This window comes from Grus americana, chromosome 15 (assembly GCF_028858705.1).
Source record: "Grus americana isolate bGruAme1 chromosome 15, bGruAme1.mat, whole genome shotgun sequence".
Lineage (NCBI taxonomy): Eukaryota > Metazoa > Chordata > Aves > Gruiformes > Gruidae > Grus > Grus americana.
The window spans coordinates 13,505,501-13,524,726 of record NC_072866.1 but is presented as its reverse complement, the minus strand read 5'-3'; the positions used below and the strand labels follow the sequence as shown (position 1 = coordinate 13,524,726).

Genomic DNA, 19,226 nt, shown 5'->3' with positions numbered 1-19,226 from the left:
AAAGAAAAAAAATGATGTACAGAAATGCTCACCATCCACAGCCCCACGCAACACACACAGGATTAAGGGCAGGAATGGTAGCTGACTGTTCACAGCATCTCTCCGAGTGCTGAGGTAAAGACCTGTCCAGAGGAGCAACAAGTCTGTCCTTAATCCACAGGCTGCCAAGTGACAGCAGCAGGAAAACAGCCTCTCAGATGGCAGACTTGCACACACGTGAAAAATGGGGGGAGACTACCGGGAAAGTTGCCTGTAGCGGGCACTCCCCAACCACAATCATTAAGCTTTAGAAAGACAGATATAAAACCAGCCTTCCTTATCTTAACATCTCGTTTCCTGGGAAAGATGTAATGCTGAACCTTGTGGCTGAGTCTGAGAAAAAAGGAAATGGAAAGTTTTAGGAAAATGATGGTAGTGGAGGCATGCTAAACTTAAAATAGACAACACAACTGGAGTCTAAATGCTTTGTAGCTGTCAGAGGTGCAGGCTAAGGACAACGCTGGAACCAACTAACAAATACTAAAGCATGAGGCCACCGAGCCATGGAGAGCCATCCTGCTTGCTCCAAGACAAACATCAGAGTCAGGGTTGGGCCCTGCTGTGAGGACTTTTTAGTCCAAACAGATAAGACAGAAACAGACGGGGTAAGGAAAGGGGAGAACAAACAAGCCAAGCAAACAGGACAGTAGCAAACATCAGGTTAGTTCCAGGAAATTTTATTTGCATTGTGGTGGGATATGTAGGAGCAGGGACTACTGGGCAAAGGAGGAGAGGTACACAGTAAAGCTGCGGTTGAGCAGACAGGAGTAAGAAACTGGATTAAGGGTAGGGACAAACTGGTCAGAACTGGTCAGGACATCTTTGAAAGTCCAAGAAGCAGCAGCCTTGGCTGCTGCTACTGTGGGTCCCGCCAGCTGGAGTCTCTGGCTGACAGTCCTCTGCATTCCTTTCATTTCCCAAAGTCACTCAACTGGAGTGGAACCAAGACATCAACTAGATCCCAGTTCCCCGAATTAGGAGATGGCCCTCTTCATATCTTTGAGACTAAAGAATGACAGGGCAGTGACCTTGGCAAATCCCTATTTCACTTCTTCCCCTCCCACTGAATTCTCTGGCCTGGCTGGTTTCTGCTTAGGCCAAGCTGGCTAATAAAAATTAACAACACAGATTTTTCCCCCATGACACCACCCACAGGCTTAGCCACAGAAAACTCGGGGACACATCTCCCACACTGACCCCTGACAGTGCAGAGGACAGAGTTCCTTTACATACGCAGAAGAGACCTTACATGTGGTAGTGCTTTTCTTCAACTGGTTGCCCTCCTCCTCCTTCTTGGCAGAGCCCCTAGGGTCTTCCCAGCCTTGCTTTGAATTCTGACAGCTCCTGATAAGATCTGAGCTGGGGATCAACAACTTCTTCATGAATCCACCAGATGAAGCTGGATTAAGAAGCACAGACAGGTTTTGGGTAAGAAATTTCAACACTCATCTCTTAAAAATCTCTTTATTGCCCAGCACCTCTGGCACTCACCACTAGCCACCTTCATTTCTAGTCCTAGTTCTTCTCTCTTGATGATAGCGAGGGGCGCAAGCCCAAAGAAAACAGAGAGAAACCACCAATTACAAAGCCAGAGTATGAGAGAAGGGTGGAGATGAAGAATAAAAATGGTTGTGAACCACCACCAAGATTTCTCACCATTACACATTTACGCAAGAGAGAGTAAGTGAAATCTTGCCAGCTGTCTTGCACAAGGGCACCCTGTGGAGACCAAGTGCCTCTCCTTGGGGAAGGATGGCTCTCCAGATAAAGGCACCACAGGGCCGAAGCAGAAGCAGAGAGCAAAAATCCCTGGCAGCAAGGCACGATCTCCATCAACGTGTTCCTTTCACGTGCCTTGCAGCACTAATGCCTGTCCCCTGCCTGACTAGCAAAATGAAGGCAAAGCTTATATCCTTCATACCAGAGTCCTGCTTTGCTGATGGGACAACTAATGGACTTGGCTTTGTCTCCTTGTGTGCTGGGCTCCCTGTTCCCACCTGGGAGTTATCAGTAGATTTCTTAGAGCCACCTTGGTCTCTGCAAAGAAGAAAGACAAAGGTAGGAAACCATCTCTCTTCCAGAATGGTTCACGGAAGTGTTCTGGACACTTTTCTAATCAGAGTCCAGCAATTTGAAATATGCTTTCCCTCCCCAGAAATGAAAGCCTTTGCCTATTCCATCAAATTGTTGAAAACAGAAGCATTAAAACAGGAGGGCTTCCCTCCTACGTGCACACAGATCTGCAGCAACAAACACAGCTGCAGACATGGACATCCCCATTCACTTGTCACAGGGACCCATCAGCTCCAAGACACTCACTTGCTGGCTACAGGCTTCAACCGAGATCTCCACTCTGCTGGGCTCTCAGACTTGTCTTCACCAACACTCGTGCTTCCTGAAGGAAGGGACACAGCAAGATAATATCAGATCCAATAAAAAGAAACAGGCCAGATTTGTGTCTCAGGAGGATCTTGGGAGATAAGCCATGCACTGGGGTAGATACTATGATGTTATTGCAGCAAACCAGCACTAGTTCAACAAGTTTAACATGGACAGATTCACATACAATAGGTAGTAAATTTGCACCTTTTGGCTCAAATGCTTTAAACCTTACGCAGCTACAGAAACACAGTCACAGTGTAAATGAACAGGCACGTCTGACAGCAATATAACCCAAACAGCTCAGATCTCAGAGACCAAAGGATGGGGGAGAAAGGGAGAGGAGACAAAATACCCAGAAGCTCACAGTAAACTGCAGACACATACTATTTCTGGCTCAAAAAAAAGACAAGCCATCTGGAAGTGGTTGAGGCACCGGGTACCCCCAGAACATCATCCCTCAGCCCGCTGCTTGGTCACCATGGAAGCTTGGTTTAAAACAGACAAGAAGGCTGGGTGAGCCCCAACTGCAATCACAAAATCATCCTGAAGTTCTGGTAAGGTCTCCCATTTGGGAAGGTCAACCCAAGCCTCTGAACTCCACCATGACTCCAACATTTGATGACAGCTAGTACAACTTCAAATACCTGGAGATTCTCAGAGACGAAAAACTCACCATTGCACATGAACAAATGGAGGTGTGTGGAGCCCCGCAACTCAGAAAACCCTTATGTGGTGGTACAGACAGAAAGTATACGAGTCACTGACACATTCATTGTACTGGTCCAAGAGAAAGGCATAAAGCTGGCATGCTGTGTCCAGGCAGAGCTGTATGTGAATCAGTCATCCTCACCTTTGATGCCTTTCGACTCTGGCTTGCGCACAGAGTCAACAGGTTTGCTGGCAGCCTGGCTCTTGGGCAGAGGGTCTGTAATCTTTTCCTGTTTTAGTGCCGTGTACCCTGTTTTGCTGGACTGTGCTTTTGCAGCTGGACTCTGCCACTGAGAACTGGTGGGAGAAAACTTGCCACTGCAAAAAAGAACAACCTAGTGAATCTCTTTTTGAAAGGATGGACCTTTTCATTGGCCTCTGTTCCAAAGACTTGGATGAGTCCTTCTACATGTCTTTAAATCTCAGTCACAAAAGCAGTCAGGGAAAAGGGAAGAAAGATGCAGGGACTTCTCCAAGTTATCCCAAGGATCATCTTGAGAGTAAAGAAGGAAAGAGAAATAGTACTTACCTGCTGGACACTGAGGAGCCAGTGGAATTGAGTCCTCCTAGCCTGTTTGGAGAGGTGTTTGATCCAGCCAGAGCCTGTATAATATGGTTACGTGCCTGATCCTTCTCAGCATTCACTGGACTGACCTCAGTAGTGGTTCTGGCAGAGGCAGTCTTACCCAGGCCATGAGAAGAAGGGACTTGTTTTTTAGTGTCAGAGGTTTTATTGTTGGAGGACTCTAATGACCGAAAAAAATTTTCTCGGGCTTGCTGTGTTTTTGTTGTGGAGGTTGTCCAAAGAAGCCCTGATGGAGTACCTTCACGGTGATCTGCTTTATTTCCCAATGGGGTACCTTTGCAGTCATCTGATTTATTTACAGCTGAAGAGGACCATGGAGTATTTACACTTTTGAAGCCAGAGCTTCCAGAAGATGAAACAGATGGCTTGGTTGAATTAGCAAGGCCTTCCTGGCTGGGTTTCTTCAACACCTGTTCCAGTTTCTTGGGTTCTGCTGCTTTCTGGAATGCCCTGGCAGCAGTAGGGGCTGGGGTACTCTCAGGTTTGTTCCCGGTGCTGCGGAGACCAGAGATCTGGACACCGTCTGATTGCTGGTGGCTGGTACAGATGAACGTACCGGGCTCAGGCCCAGCTTTGTAGCTTCCAGGAAGAAGCACGTTCCAACACTGCCTGCACCTGTGGATACAAAAGTCTCAGAAAACATCCTCCAGAGCACTGGGAGGCCATTGACACACAGCTGAGAGCACAGGCACAATTCCACCATCAGCACAGGGAGGGTGAAGTAACCACACTGGCAGTGAGCAGACCCCGTGTGCACATTCCTCAGGCACCAAAACAGGAGCTGCTGATAGCACAGCTTGAAGTAGGAAAGGCGTGGATGAAAACAGACCCATGCAAAGAGTTTCCCCCACGCACAGGTCAAGAGCAGGCCCAGGCTGCCTTCACTCTGACAAAAATGTCCTCCATCACCTTGAGTGCCTCACACCACTCTCCCTCCAGTCCCAAGGGAACCAGGCTGCCCCTTTGTGACCCACAAGCCTGTGCCCCCACTTTGAAGAGCTGTACCTGAAGCAGTTCCTGTGATAGAGCTTCCCATCAACCAAGTACCGCTGCACCAGGTGCACATGGTTCCCGCAGATCCCACAGCTGCTGCTAGGGATATTCCCACTCTCCGCCAGGACTCCTTTCTGTGGGGAGAAGCAGTGGGTGAGCAGGCAGCGCCATGGCCCTGCATACAGCTACAAGTCTCCCAGGTGGGCACAGCCGCTTGGTTAGCACAGAGAAGTGATACCAGAAAATTCTTGCTCCTGCTAACTCCTTGTTCGTACGAAGTGGAACAGCCCTCAGGAGGATGGAGTAAGGGGAACTTGTTCCCACAAAGCCAAAGGACCATCTGTTTTGTCTGCCTGTGGGAAACTGAAGTGCAAAGGTGTATGATTTGAATTAGCTGGGAACAGTCCTTACCCTGGTGAGAGAGAAGCTTCCCTTCTTCCACCCTTTTTGTCCCTACTCTGCTTTGAAACTGTTTCCAAGAATTTAATCAATGTTTTCTAGCAAAAAGAATGCGTTCTGTTAAAAATATCCATCCACAAGGTCTAGGAACAGCACAGCCATGTCCTAAGACACCCACGTCCTATTCACCACTGACTGATGGCTTTCTAACGACTCCCACCTGAATCTGTTCAGTAACCGGACCTCTGGATTAAATCCCCCACAGTGAGCAGAAAATGTAGAGACTGAGTCCTTACTACTAGCAACCTTGAACTAGCATAATACTCTCCAGCTCACTGAACAGATTTAAGGGTTAAAGAACACCCCAAAACACATTTCTTACCATGGTGACTGGGGAGGTTTCTTTTGGCTTAGCTCTGGCTGGCGGGTGGGCAGGAGGCAGTTTTGGCGGCACTGGCTTAGGAGGCTCTGAAACAGCTTTCTTCCCAAGAGGCTGCTCCTGAGGTTCAGAGGAAGGACGCTTGATTCCAGCCATGCCTCCAACTGGAAGAAAGAAAGAAGGGGAGATTTTAAGGGTATCCCATGAACTCAGGAGTCATTTACAATATAAGAAGATCCAAAGGTGCCTGATGGATAACACGCAAAGCATACAAGGGGACACAGGCTTCCTTTGCAAGCAGTTCTGTAGTGGAGTGAGAGGCAAGAGTTCACAAGTGAATTTTACCAACATACACTAGTATCATCTGGCAGCTGAAACTGCTGACTCTTTTTTTCTTCTCGGGGAATTCCATGGAGGGGAATGAAAAAGTGGAAAAATACAAACCCCATCAGTCAATGGTGTCAACAAGACCTTGGGTTTGTACCTGGCCCACAGTTTGGCTGGAAGTGATCACCACTGAAACAGGCAGTGCAGTTAGGTATTACAGCTAAGGAACGGAAGCATGGAGGGTTTGCTTCATTCAAGTTGCTTTGCTCCAGAATTCCTATACCCTCTGAACCTTCACTACTGTGGGTGTCCACCCCACATCCCGGCTGGGACTCTCATGGAGCAGACAGGCTTGTTGAATGCAGAAACAACCACTAAAAATGGATAATTCTACGACAGGCACTTGGAGATGCCACGGTGGTGCTGATGCAGAAACCAACAGGACTTGCCACAGGAAGCCCGCAAATGCCCAGTCCTCTTTTCTTTCAGATGAAAGAGAAACCCTCTAAATTTACCAGTGGAGAAAAGAGAATCCCCAACACACTTCAAGCAAGCAAAGAATGATGCCCCATGCCCTGGGAAGTACAGGGAGACTTTCCTGGGAAATAAAGCTTCATGCACAATTTTTACAGACAAGACCCCTCATCTGTCTCACAGGGATGTCATTTTTGTGCCACTTCCTATTCTGAATGAGATGTCACGGTGTTTTTTGTGGGATATTTGAGCCACAGATTCACTTTAAGAGCGACCAATTAAATGACCTCCTGTCTGAAAAGAGATTATACCCTTTCAGTAAATACAGAGGGAGTCTGGGCAGGGTGTAGGGAGCAGAGAAGGAGCCCAGTTCCCAGCAGTCTTCTCTCAAGAAAGCTAGTTATCCAAATAAACAGCCAGAGCTCTTTTACCACAGCGACCAGTGGCCTGGTGACAGCCAACTCAGCAAACGGTTTAGGGTCAGGCTGCCCCCTCACTTCCCACTTGGGCCATTTATCGAGTTCCCAAAGGCCAGCACAAAGATGGGTGGCTTCTGCTCTGCTCTTCTGTAAACGCCTGACCTCAATAAAATATCAGCCGCTGGCCCTCTCTGGCCTCCTGCGTCCTGCTTATTTCATGGTCCTGCTGGAGCCCATTCGAAGGGCATGACGATGGTATTAGGAGTTTGCTTGGTGTCAGAGGGCACATTCCTGGCTGGGCTCATTTTCAGACACGCACATTCACCCCAGCAACAGGAATGCAACCAGAGCGTTTTGTGGGACACTAGAGAGTATAAAAATGTGCTGTGCTTGATGATGTGGGAGGCAAGATGCTGGGGGGGGAGGGGGTGGAGACCCCAAACTGACCCAGATTCCCACCACTTGGCACAAACACGATGGAATTTGTTTGAATTCAATCAGAATGGTTTTAAAACAAGAAATTAAAAAAAAAGGGAGAGAGGGGAGGGAAGAGGTTGTAGAGGGAGAGAAAAAGCATGCTTAAATGTGTAAAGGGGTGGAGAAGGGGGAAGAGACATTAAAGGCAGCTCTCAGAATGAATTGTACTTTATTTCTAATATGTAGGACATTTTCAATACATATCTGTCTTCTCCATCTAGATTCACCTTAACCAGTTAAGTCATTCATGTCCCACTTTCTAAAGTTTCCTCTGGAGGAACCTGTGAAATTGGTTTATCGTATTATTTCATTTTGTATGAGCTTAAAGCCAAATATAAACCAAGTCTACAATAATGCTCCTGTGAGCCCAGATAAACTCTACAGTACGTGAATATAATGCCTTGGCAGCTCTGTGGCCTGTTTTATGTTTGAAAGAATTGCTATCACAATTATGTCAGTTAAGGGGGTCATTTTCTTCTACTTCCCTATATCAGTACTGCCGTGCTGTACAAGCCCTACCATGGATGCTGTTACATTGGCACAGCCTCACAGACAAGCTCAGCCTTGTTAGGCTCCATGTTCTCACCAGCCCTCCGGTGTGGCAAGGACAGGAGCAGGGATGGAGGTGCTTGAGAAAGGAAAGCTGAGGTGGGGACCACGGAGGGGGGATCTTCACTGCTCCTGTCTGGCTGAACCGTAAGAAATTTTAGATTGTATATTAAATTTTAAGGCACTCATTTTAAAGACAAGGCACGGCCTTGTGCGCTTCCAAAAGCACTCGTGCTGCTGTAGGCTGGTGTGTAAAGAATTCAGATCCCCCACTGAAATAGTTCTGGTATCAAAAGGCCTCTGTGCAGTTTGTTTTGCTTTTCGAAGCCTGTTAGGAGGCAAGGGAAAGCACAAAATTAAGCCTTGATCCTTCCCACCCCTCCAGGGAATACAGTACTTACTAGGAGACCGTCCATGGAAGTAGTTATAATACTGAGAAACATAGGTGAGGATGCTCAGTCTGTCTGGTACTCTCAGAGCAACCATATCCTCTGCATCCAGCAAGGCTGGGATCCCCAGCTCCTCCTCTGCCACTCGAAATGCCTAGAGAAGGAAGGAAAAAAAGAAAAGGTGTCTTGTCCAGCCCAGGCAACAGAGCTGCTCCTCATCACAAGCAAGAAACTCCACTGCAAACAGCCTCACTCAAATAATAACTCTACTGGGGAACAGATGCACCAGTTTAACTCCTACATCGCGCGGCCGTTACAGGAACCAACGGAGTCATGGCTTCCAGCCACCACGTTGAGAAATTCAGGCAGGGAGCCAAAAATCTGGCCTGGCAAGCTGGCCGTAGCTCACTGCACAGGAACTCACCTGGGCTTCCCCTGCTCTTCCTCAGTCTGCCTCTATCAGGATATGCACAGCTGCAGAGAACGAGGCCTGGCAGAAGGGGATGTGTCAGTCCAGGCTGGCAGACTCGCTTCCAGGCTTCCAGCCCAACCTGGAGTGCTCCCCAATTAACGGTGCGCTGGTAGGTGTTTGCAGGCAGCTTTCTATCTCTGAGAGCTGTGCAAATGTTAACGCTTCCTGCCTACTGCCTGCTCTTCCCCGTTTGAAAAAGGGGAAATCTCAGGCTGCAGGAGGGAGCTCACTCTCCCAGACTAGAAAGGAGGAAGAGAAGAATAATGCAGAAGACTGCCTGACACCTAGCTCCCTTCCAGCATTTCCATGCTAACATGTATTTGGGGCAAATATTCCTCTTTGTGGTGCCCTCTGCTTTGAAACTTCAGGATCAAAGAAGGTAAAAGCTATTTTATTTTGCCTCTGAACGTGAGCCCTTACTAGAGGACAAAAAAAAAAAAGCAACATCCATAAAGCCTTTGCTCAATTCAGTGTAGAGCTTTTTCTAGGGACTTTCTCCAGCCCTCTTCCTTCCTGGCTTATAGGAAAAAATCCTTTCCCTCCCCCTTTGGAGCATCCCCTTTGAAATGTCACCACAGTAAAGGAAAACAGCACTTGCAGGACCGGAGGCACGAGGAAGGCTATTGCTGAAGCCCACAGTGAAAGGGTTAAAGAAATACTTGAACAAATTAAAACCCTCCGCATCTGACCTCTGGCACAGACACACAACAGTGTTGGTGTACAAGCCAACTATTCCTGCTTAGAAGAAACAAACAGCCATTATTTTTTAGCAAGATAATTACCATTTTTTTCCATTGGGTATCCCAGTAAAAATGTAACTGAGCTGACATTAAGCACGCTTTCAGTCAGTTACCTCCGGTGCGTCATCCCGGCTACCGGCCCAGCCTGGCACTCCCTTGTCTCATAACCTGGTACTTAATATATTCTTTGGAGTGTTCCCCATTGCACTGGCTGCACAACTGGTCTGACCAGTGGGGTTTTACTGGACATTCCCAGTGTGCAGTCTAGCAGGAACGCAGGCCATGCCACCTCCTGCCAGACGGTGCCATAGGTGAGACCAGCGCAACAGGCATAAAACAAGTTTGAGGGGCTCCCTGGACCACAAAGAGGAGGATGCTCTATGTGCACAACTGGTTTGGCCAAAAGCAGAGCGCAGCATTAGGATGTAGAGTCCCCTGTGTCTACAGCATCCTCATGTTCCTGGGAACTGCTCTTGCCTGGAGATCCTACAAGATCACCACCTAACATGGCTCAGTTGCCCTTCTCTACCTGCCTGCCCAGGCTGGCTTTTAAAGAAGAAACACGTTATTTCTGCATAACATTTTTCATCAGTGCAGCTCCAAGCGCTTTATGAAGGAGGTAAGTGCCACTGCTCCCATTTTGCATAGAGGAGGCAAAGTGATACGCTCGAAGCCATCTGAGCTGGCCAGGCACAGCTCTCACACAGGCTACCACTGTATCTGTGACACCACGCCACCGTCCCTTAGCACTGAAAGAACTGGATCCAAGGCCTCTAGAAACCTTTATCCTCTTTATATATTTTTGAAATCTTTAGCAAAAAACCGCCACCAATTGAAATTTTCCTAGGGTTTGGGGTTGGTTTTTTTGGCACTTGAGAGGTGACACATTCTTCCTCAGCAGAAGACCTTATATGGCAAATTGCAGTCCGGACAAGATTTTTTAGCTGAATAATACAGCCCCTGAAAATAAGTTATTGAATAGTGAGGCATCAAGGAGGGTTTAAAGAATAGCTGAAGAATAGTGCTTGAAATCAGACCCAAGGGCAGCCAGAGGAAGAAGGTGGGAGCTAGGATGGAGAGCAGTCTGAGGGGGGAGGCCAGCCCAGGAGTCTAGAGGGAGATGGAGGGGTCAACCCCACTGATGGCAGAGCCAAGGCAGCAGGATACCAGCAGTGAAAGCACAACACAGACAAGTCGTCCTACAGCAGGTGGAACAAGGGAGAGAAAGCAAAATAAAGGACATAAAAGAAACTAAGAAACGGAGGGGGGGCGGAGGGAACACAGGCTGCGACAAAGGAGGGGAGCAAGTCTATTTATGAGAGGCACAAAGAAGCTTTTCATTATTAAAAGCAGCGGAGGCGGCTCATACAACTCATTTCCCAGAGAAAAACAAAGCCGCCAGCAGAGCAGACCCCATCAGCCTGGCTGGGGAAGGAGCAACACTCAGGGCTTCACAGCGCTCTGGCCGGGATGACCGTCCATGGCAAAGAAGCCCTCATGCCTGCCAAATACCAAACCTGAAGGGCAAAACCACTCGGTCTGAATCTCACCTAGAGGAGAGGAACACATAGGGCTGAACCCCAGAGAGTGAATAACTGCTCACGTACTGCAGCCCCAGCTTGGGGAGAGGGGGGTCCATCATAGGCACTGTGAACACGGCCGGGGCCGAAGGGGAGCAGAAGCTAAGGAGCGTGGGGAGGTGAGTTTAGCTCTCCCGGAGGCAAGGACCACCTCAGACGGCTCACTGCGTCAGAGGATGTCATTCCTTCAGTCCAGACAAGAGTAAGCTGCCGTGGTTCGTTCACATCCCAAGTTCCTGACAAGCAGCCACGAAGCTGTGTGGAGCAATGCCAAGGGAAGAGAAGCATTTTAATCCACTGCCTCTCTCTTTGCACGGGAGAGAGGGAGGGAAAAAATCCTTCCTTGGAGCACTAAGCCCATGGTTGAATCTAGTGCAGGAGGGGATTGGCTTGCCCAACTTCTGCCTTCTTTGTGGAGAGAACAAGAGAAACTCAAATCCCATCCTGGAGCGAAGTGTTGAGGCAGGATGAGGTTTAAGGTCTCCACCTTCTAGCAGCCTTCATCCCCTGCACTGGCAATGAGCAGAAGTGGGGGAACACTCCCTATGCTTCCCCTCTCACACCAGCTACCTCCCAGCTCTTGCTCCATCCTCAGAAGCATCAAGTACTCAACACGTCCATGCCCGTGTCTTGATGTCCAGCATCTCTGTTCAAGTTTCTGCTGCCACAGAACACATGGGACACAGGCGTCGCTGTGCAGCCAGTGAAGGAGTGCGAGCAGTTTGAGGGTGCCTTCAAGCAGCCAGCAAGCATGGACATTGCCACTCAAATTGGAAGGTTGGACGTATGCAGAATAAGGCAAAGGATTTTAATACAGCACATTAGCACACTGCATCTGTGTTGTTCCTGTTGTTAAACTACAGAAGCAAAGCACAAGATCATAGACTAGGCCAAAAGTAAAACATTAAAAGTCACTTACCAACTTGTTATTCTCATACACATTTTCTTTACTGAGGGAGTTGAAGTTTCTGAAATATAGAAAGAAGAGAAATATCTCAGTTTAATGATGTAGAGCAAGCTGCTACACTTCCATCTTCTCAAACCTCTCTGAGCCTCACTGGTTCAGGGGACAGAGCATCTCCTCCCACTCTGCCTTCTCAGAGACACTCCACAGGGAGCAGCGTGGCAGATCCCATCCGAGACAGCCACAGAAGTGTTGTACCTCCCGGAACAGAGACACGCAGGATACCCAGCAGGCACAGCCATCTGCCCACAGGCAGCACAACACAATTTTGGCACATCTACCCTTGCAGGGCTGACTCCCGTAGCCTCCCATGGACAGGATGTGCTGATGCCAAAACATCCCATGCAGATTCACGAGTTTTGCTGAGACAGCCAGGAGCAACCTCTAACTCATGGGGTATTTTTTTTTTCCTCAAAAAAAGCCTTGCTCCTCTCCCACCTCAAAAAGACACACCAATGCCTGCCAGCCAGATTTGTGACACTCCATTCCCGAAAGTGCTTTCCAACAGCCACATCCATGCCTTTCTCCCATCTTGCAAGTTGTCTCCACACAGTGAGACCTCAGCTCCAAGGAGGTGTGGATACCTCAGATGCTGCACAGATTTATTGCACACTTGCTGCATGTATCACACGCTTCTCTGACGTGCCCGTATCCTCTGATCTCAGAAGCTGTTGGTTCCACCAGCGCACAAGTTCTGGTTACAAATCCTCTTCTCTTCTCTGGCAGAGCTCCACAAAACCAGCACCAGGAATCTGCCTTGGAAACACCTCTGCCCACAACACAATACTGCGGCTGATAATACCAAAGTTGTCTATAGAAATGTTATTCTCCTTTCCCTAGGGCTGTCACCTTTGATTTGTCATCATAACCAATAACTGAAAAGGAAGAGACAATTACTGTTTGCAGTTACAAGCCAAGTCAACAATCCTTCTTCCGTTCTGCTGTCCCTGGACATCACCTCCCTCTCCCCAGATTTGCTCTCCCCCTCTCTGGTCCAACCCAGATGCCACCTTTCTCTGCACTGTGCTGGGAACTCAGAAACCAGGACCTGGCAGGACAGGCAGGACACTCACGGGGGAGAGTGGGTTTGTGCTATTGGAAGTAGAGCCGCAACACAGTGTGCCTTCTCACCCATAGCAGAGCATGTCCCTTGCTTAGGAAACATTCGCCTTCAGCTTTGTTTTAAACTCATTGTCACCAGCTAAACTGGGAATACAAACCCAACTGTTGGCTGGCAGCCCTGCTGCCATTGCTTCCTTCTGCCAGGCAAGCGGGCAGGGTCAATTCCTTTCTGATAACTCAGTTTCATTTTACAATCCTTGTACCTGCCGGCACAGAGCTAAGCAAAAGGCTGATATCAGAGAGCAAATTCTCACTGATAAACAGAAAAGGCTACACGCCAACTTTGTATTTTTGTACGTAGCACCTTTATAACCAATATGGACCTACCCTTGTTAGGTTAGCCAGTCCCTCACCTCTGAAAGGAGCCAGGATAACTGTGTGAAAGCCAGGGCAAAGCTGACTCGCAGCAACCTATTCATGAGACAAACACATGATCCGTATCGCAGCAGGGGAACTTTTTCCATGACTTGTAACAGCAAGGAGCAAGCCAGGTCCTTTATCTACTTAGTACAGAAAGTGGAGCATTACATTATAAATAAGAGAGGTGCCTTCAAACAGGTTTGTCCACCATGCCGCAGCCTATGCCTCCTCCTCGCTTCCTGCATCTGGTGTTGCTATGTGGGATAAGGAGAGAAAGAACGAACAACAGATAAGACCCAAAGGTCAAACTCCCCCAAGAAGCACGTAAAGACAAGGCACATCCCACCTCTAAATCATATACTTTTTCCTGTGCAACACCAAAGGGACTTGCAGAGGTTTTTCTTCAAGCAGTGCTCCTGCCCAGAGATTTCCCTTCCCTGAGACAATAGATTAAAAAGAGCAACAAAAATAATCACAAGCAAAAATAGTTTCAGTGAAACAATAGCTACAATCATCCTGTTTTGTGTCAGGCAAGAAAATCAGCTTTTTTAAGAGCCAGCTGATGCAGATGATTGCAGCTCTCTGCCTCACTCCTGGTTCTGCTCTCAAATAAAGTCTCTGTAGCAGTAACGTCCTGAATGCAGGAAAACACCCGCAAGAGCAAAGGGGAGCTCCAGCTTCCTTGTCATTCTGACACGTAAGGCATAACGTACTGGAGCTACCTATTTACTGTCGGTCAGTGCCTTTTGCTCCCACGCTGAATGCTGTTTGCTGTGGTAGTGTGTGTGCAGCTTCACATCGCGTGGCATGTAACAGAGACCTAAAAATCTGAATCTCTGATGGTAAATGTCTGAAATCTCCTTCTGTTCCCTGAAGGAGAGTGCAAACAAACAGGTTACTTGGTGATTTCATGAGCTTCCTGCCCTCTCAGCATCACTCCTTCCCTGGCCAGTCAGGTGAACTGCTTACATATAATATTTCTTTTGGAAATTGATCTTGCTGGTGCATCTCCTATCTTAGAATATCAAAGCTCTCCAGACCAATGTAATCCTAAGAAAGCAAAGCTAATACAAATGGAGAAGTAAGAGTTCTCCGCTGAGAAAACACAGGCAACTGAATTAATTGGAAGAGGTGAGAAATATAGATCTGACCCAAGAAAGGGCATCCAGTGTTGGAAACAAATCAGAGTTCACAAGCACAGGAACAGGAGGCAAGTTTTTAGCTCCCCCCAAAAAATCCTTCTCTTAGCAAAAAGTGGCCGAGCATTTCTCATGCCCACAAATCGCCATGACCACCCACTGCTCCAGCTGCACAGACCCAGCGCTCGCAAAGCACGCAACAGTCCTTTGCAAGCACATGTGCCTCCCTAGGAGGAATATCTGTTGCTGCTGCTGGAAGCACTAACTCGGTTGGAAACTTTACCTCAGAGCAGACTGAGCAAAAAAAGTCCCAGAGTTGTGGTGGCCTCAAAAAGCTTCTGCCTCTCAGCACTATCGCACTATTTTCTCTAGAGACAATAAGATATGTGCAGTCAAAAAGATCAGTGAAAAAGTGAAGCACCATTTGCCTGCTCGCAGTCCTTGAACAGAGGGTTCAAATCCAGTGTGCTGTGCTGAAAACAGCACCTTTCAGCTGTGCTCCTTCTGGAGGTGCAAACAACCTGGGGAGAGGCGACAGGGCTGGGAATCCCAGGTGGAAGATGTCCCCCATGCATTCGTTCTCCTCTCAGCAATGCCTGCTCCACACGACTCTGGTGAGCTGCAGTGTGCTGTGGGGGTGACTAACAACAAATGAGACCCCCTGACCCCAGAACCATCCTCCCAGAACCATCCTCCCATCGCCTACGCCTGCCACACAAACCACAGTCCCGCAGCAGCCAAGCAGGCGGCAGCTCTGCTTCACCCCAGCCTTCTGCTAAGGAGACAGAGACTGCGGGAAACCCGTCCTCAGCACGGCCAGGGCCCTCCCTGTCCGTACCAGCAACTCTCAGCCTCATCCTGCCCCGCTGAGCTGACAGCGGCCCAGGAAACAGCGCCGGAGGAATGGGTGCCTGCTGCTGCTCAGCCGCCAAGGAGGTTTCACAACCAGTCAGTTCCCAGAACACTGAGCTAAACAGCAGCTCACAGTCTGGGAAAGAACAAGATCCCGGACGAAGAGAAGGCGCTTAATCAAAACCTTTCCTCGACATCTGGCATTAATATCCAAGCAAGCGTGTGCAGCCCCCCTGCTTCTTCTAACTCACTTATCAGGCCAAGGCCACTAAAACTGTGACCAGAGCTTGCACAGCCATCGCCATCACATGCAGCAGCCGCAGACCTCAGCCACCCACCATGCCGCCGTGCAGCTTCACGTCCCTCTGATGAGAGGAGCCTCAGGGCTCCGCAGTCACCCCAGAAAATGGGCAGGGACCTGCCTGACGCAGCGTATGTGCCTGGCTGGGGCTGGCTATGAAGCACTCTTCAGCTGGGACAAGAGAGAAATGAATTTCCATGGTAATTCAGTGTACGTCTCCACTCGCCCAGAGCATCCTTGGTGAGTGGGAAGTGAGTGGGAAGTGAGTGGGAAATGCATTTCTAATTTTACACAGCCTACCCTGTTCACTGATAACATACAAACTGACATCAACTAAGATTGAGAGAAGTTGTATTTCCCTATGTTTTCCAGCAAGGAAACAGGAAAGAGGGAGAGACCCACACCAGCCTGTCCTCTGACCCACGTACCCCACAAGACAAGCCTGTGATTATAACCATGTTTTGTAATTGCTTGAAGTTTTCCCAGGAATTTCTCAGGCTCCTGCAAGGAGAAATCCCCTGCACTCCTCAGCCCAAGAACGTCATTTGTGTAAACCAAGTCGGAAAACATACAGTTGCAAAACTCTGGTGCTGTGACTGAATCATGTTCTGCAAGTGATTTACATAGAAGAGCTGCTGCAAACACACTGAGTGCGCCAAATACGAGTTATCCTTTTCTAGTTTTATTTTCAGTATAATGCTTTTAATCTTCAACTAGGCTCTTTGCTCGAAGAAAGGGGAGCTCAGGATAAACCACTTCAAGTCCCTGGGAAGAAGGAGTCACAGCCACACATGCACCCAGCCGCACTTCTCTGCCGGTGGCTCCTGCACTGCCAATGCTCAGAGAAGCATTTACAGATTCACGGAGAATTTGCACACGTATTCAGCCCCAGGATCTGACACATGACTCCCGGCAGCCCTGGCCACCAACCACTTGAAAGCATAACTTCCTTCCAGCAGGACTTTGCCCAGCCAAGGATACATCTGGTGCTTTCCTGCATTGCACCACTGACACTGCTGAGGGAGGTCACTGATAAAAGCTCCTCTTACTTTAACCTTCAGGCAGTTGTTGCTGAGCTGGTCCAAGTCAGAAGGAGCTTCTGTAAGGTCCTGAATAAAGTCAGGCAGAATTTCCATTGTAAAAGAAAATGAATGGGAACAGACAGATACCACAAGGAACGCCTTCCCTCTTCAGCACAGGAGCATTTATTCAAGGTATGTCTATCCACAACCCTTGATGCAGAGTTCAAGGATTATAAACAACCCACTAGACTGGTCAACAGGATTATTCCAGCTCTCGAGTTGCTGAGCCCCTGTTTACACCCATGCTCCGGATAGCCAGCTGCAGAGTCGGCCAGAAAGCAGTCATGGTCCCTCTACGAGCACCTCCTGGTCACATCAGCCTTTCTGCCCTGGTATTTTGTATCTTTGGGACTGTGAACCAAAGGAAGGAAAGGAAATATCTGGAGTCATGTGGACATGACAGCATGTCAGGAAACCATGCACAGCAACACCATGGTGACTGCCCAAGTGCTGGGGACTACAGAGAAAGTATGCCTGAAGCTCCTGCACTAACCCCCCCCACTGCCCAAGCCTGCTCCTGCCTCTTCCAAGTTTCAAAACAACAGAGGAGAGAGAGCAAGAGGAGGTCTTCTCCTTGGGTTTCCACCAGAAGCAAGACACCTATAAGAGAGATCTCTGCACACAAACCAAAGCGGCAGGCTGTCCTGGGAGCACGAGGTAAAAGGCAGAATTCAGGAGGAAAACCACAGTACAGAAAACCCAACCTGGTCCTCCACCAGCTGGACAGGTCTGACTGAGAGAGACCCAACACTTAAATCAATATTCTTGGGCAATCTTTGCGCTGCTCTCTTGCCTTGACCTCCCACCTCAACCCCTCCACCTCAAAGTCCAAAGAGCCCAGAAATAAAAAAAAACACAACAAACTATGAAGCAGGATCTACACGTCCCTTCGGCAATTCACCTTTCCAGATGTTAATATTTGGGCAGGGACAAGTCAAAACCCACAGGGTTCCAGCAATGGCACCAGCAAGGGCTGGCAAACACTTTGCCTCCCACAAACAGAGCTCTGGATGGGAAAAATGAGTGATGTGCAGGAATCCAGCGGCTGCCAGGCCCTGCCTTTCTATTGTATTCTGTTTAAATAGTCCTCGCCTCCCGACTCACGAGCAGCAGAGATGCCGTCGGGCTGAGCGAGGAAAGCCCAGCCTAAGCAAACACAAACGGCAAAGAAGGAAACGCTTCCCAAAAATCAGTGCCTGAACTTGTCTTGCAATGGAAAAGGACGCGTTTAAAATATTTATACTTCAGCTACTGAGAGAAGAAAGGTGAAAAAAGAAAAAAATATAGGGAGGAGAAAAGCAGACAGGCAGCGAGAGCGGAGCTCTCGGCTTGGAGATTTTCAGCGTGGGTGCTAGCTGAGCTCCTGCCCGCCCGCAGCATCTCCCGACGAGGAGCTGCGACTTCTCTAGAGCTGCATCCGCAGGGAAGGCGAGGGCCCAGGGCGGACAGCGGGCCCGGGGTTGGCGGCTCAACGGCGGGCTGACCGCAGCCCAGCGAGGGCCCTCGGCCATGAGTGGAGAGTCCCAGCCCCGCCGAGCTGGCAGCCCATGCGCTGGCCTCGACGTCTGGCGAGGGTACTCACATGAGGTCGGGCCGGTGGCGGTGGAGGATGGCGCAGAAGGCGAGGCCGTCGCGGAAGGAGGTGGTCATGTTGGTGATGCTGACATCGCGGTAGCCCTCACACTGCTGCTTGCACCACAGCTGCAGGTTCTGGATGGCCGCCATGGCCTCGACGGCCCGGGGGAGGCGGCGGCAGGCCCCGCGCCCCGGGGTGGCTCGGCGGGGCAGGAGGGAGCCCCTCGCCGCGCCGTGCCGAGCCCAGCCGGAGGCTGCCGGCGTGTGGCGACCGGCCGCGGCGGGGAGGAGGCGGGGAAAGGGGCGGGCGCGGGGCGGGCAGCGGGCCCTCAGGGCCTCCCTCCGCCTCGCCCCGGGGCCGAGCTTGGCGGAGACGGGGAGAAATGACACAAAACGTGTTTTGGACGTGACGGGCGGTCCTGCGTGGGCAGCTGCCGCGGGGCCTCGTGTGTGGCCGGAGGGGGGGCGGCTGCTTCTCCACAGCGGCCGGGGCAGCAGCACCCCCGGCCCGGCCCTGTCACGACATGGGATCCCACACGGTGGGCTGCTGCCACGGGGACAAAGGAAATTTCCTTCGCACCCACACACAAAAAAATCGAGTTTCTGTCGTGAAGGGGCAGGACACGGGAGGCGTGAGGAGGAGGAGGGAGGAGGACGAAGCATGACTGTCCAGAGGCCTCACCCTGGCTAGGGAAGGAGGGAGGCCGCCATGGGCACAGGGCCTGGGGCAGCCCAGTGGGCATCCACCATCGCCTGCAGCCGCCTCCGCTCCCTCTCCCTCAGAGGAGGAAGAGCGGGGCAGCTGGACAAGGGAGCCAGGAAGGCGGCCGCCCGCTGCGGTGCTGCCCCGGTGGGGATAGCCACGGCCAGGGCCGGCACCGCGCCTGCCAAGGCATACGGCCGCCCCACGGCACGCAC

At 50.0% G+C, this 19,226-nt stretch overlaps 1 protein-coding gene across 4 annotated transcripts in view; it reads right to left on the bottom strand.

The window, feature by feature from the left end:
* The window catches only part of MICALL2 (MICAL like 2), a 36,195-nt gene extending 17,609 nt beyond the window's left edge, over positions 1-18,586 (bottom strand). For 3 of the 4 annotated variants that reach the window (XR_008579384.1, XR_008579383.1, XM_054842774.1), the window contains exons 1-11: positions 18,316-18,586; positions 11,833-11,881; positions 8,134-8,275; positions 5,490-5,650; positions 4,721-4,842; positions 3,659-4,330; positions 3,272-3,447; positions 3,095-3,145; positions 2,359-2,434; positions 1,961-2,076; positions 1,289-1,438 (exon numbers count right to left, since the gene is read on the bottom strand). Coding sequence is in view for 2 of the 4 variants with exons in the window: in XM_054842774.1 (XP_054698749.1) it covers positions 1,289-1,438; positions 1,961-2,076; positions 2,359-2,434; positions 3,095-3,145; positions 3,272-3,447; positions 3,659-4,330; positions 4,721-4,842; positions 5,490-5,650; positions 8,134-8,275; positions 11,833-11,881; positions 18,316-18,458 (1,858 nt within the window). In the remaining 2 variants the exon portion in view is untranslated. The remainder of the gene's footprint in view (positions 1-1,288; positions 1,439-1,960; positions 2,077-2,358; positions 2,435-3,094; positions 3,146-3,271; positions 3,448-3,658; positions 4,331-4,720; positions 4,843-5,489; positions 5,651-8,133; positions 8,276-11,832; positions 11,882-18,315) is intronic. The other variant, XM_054842775.1, reaches the window with a different exon arrangement.
* Positions 18,587-19,226: the final 640 nt, after the last annotated feature.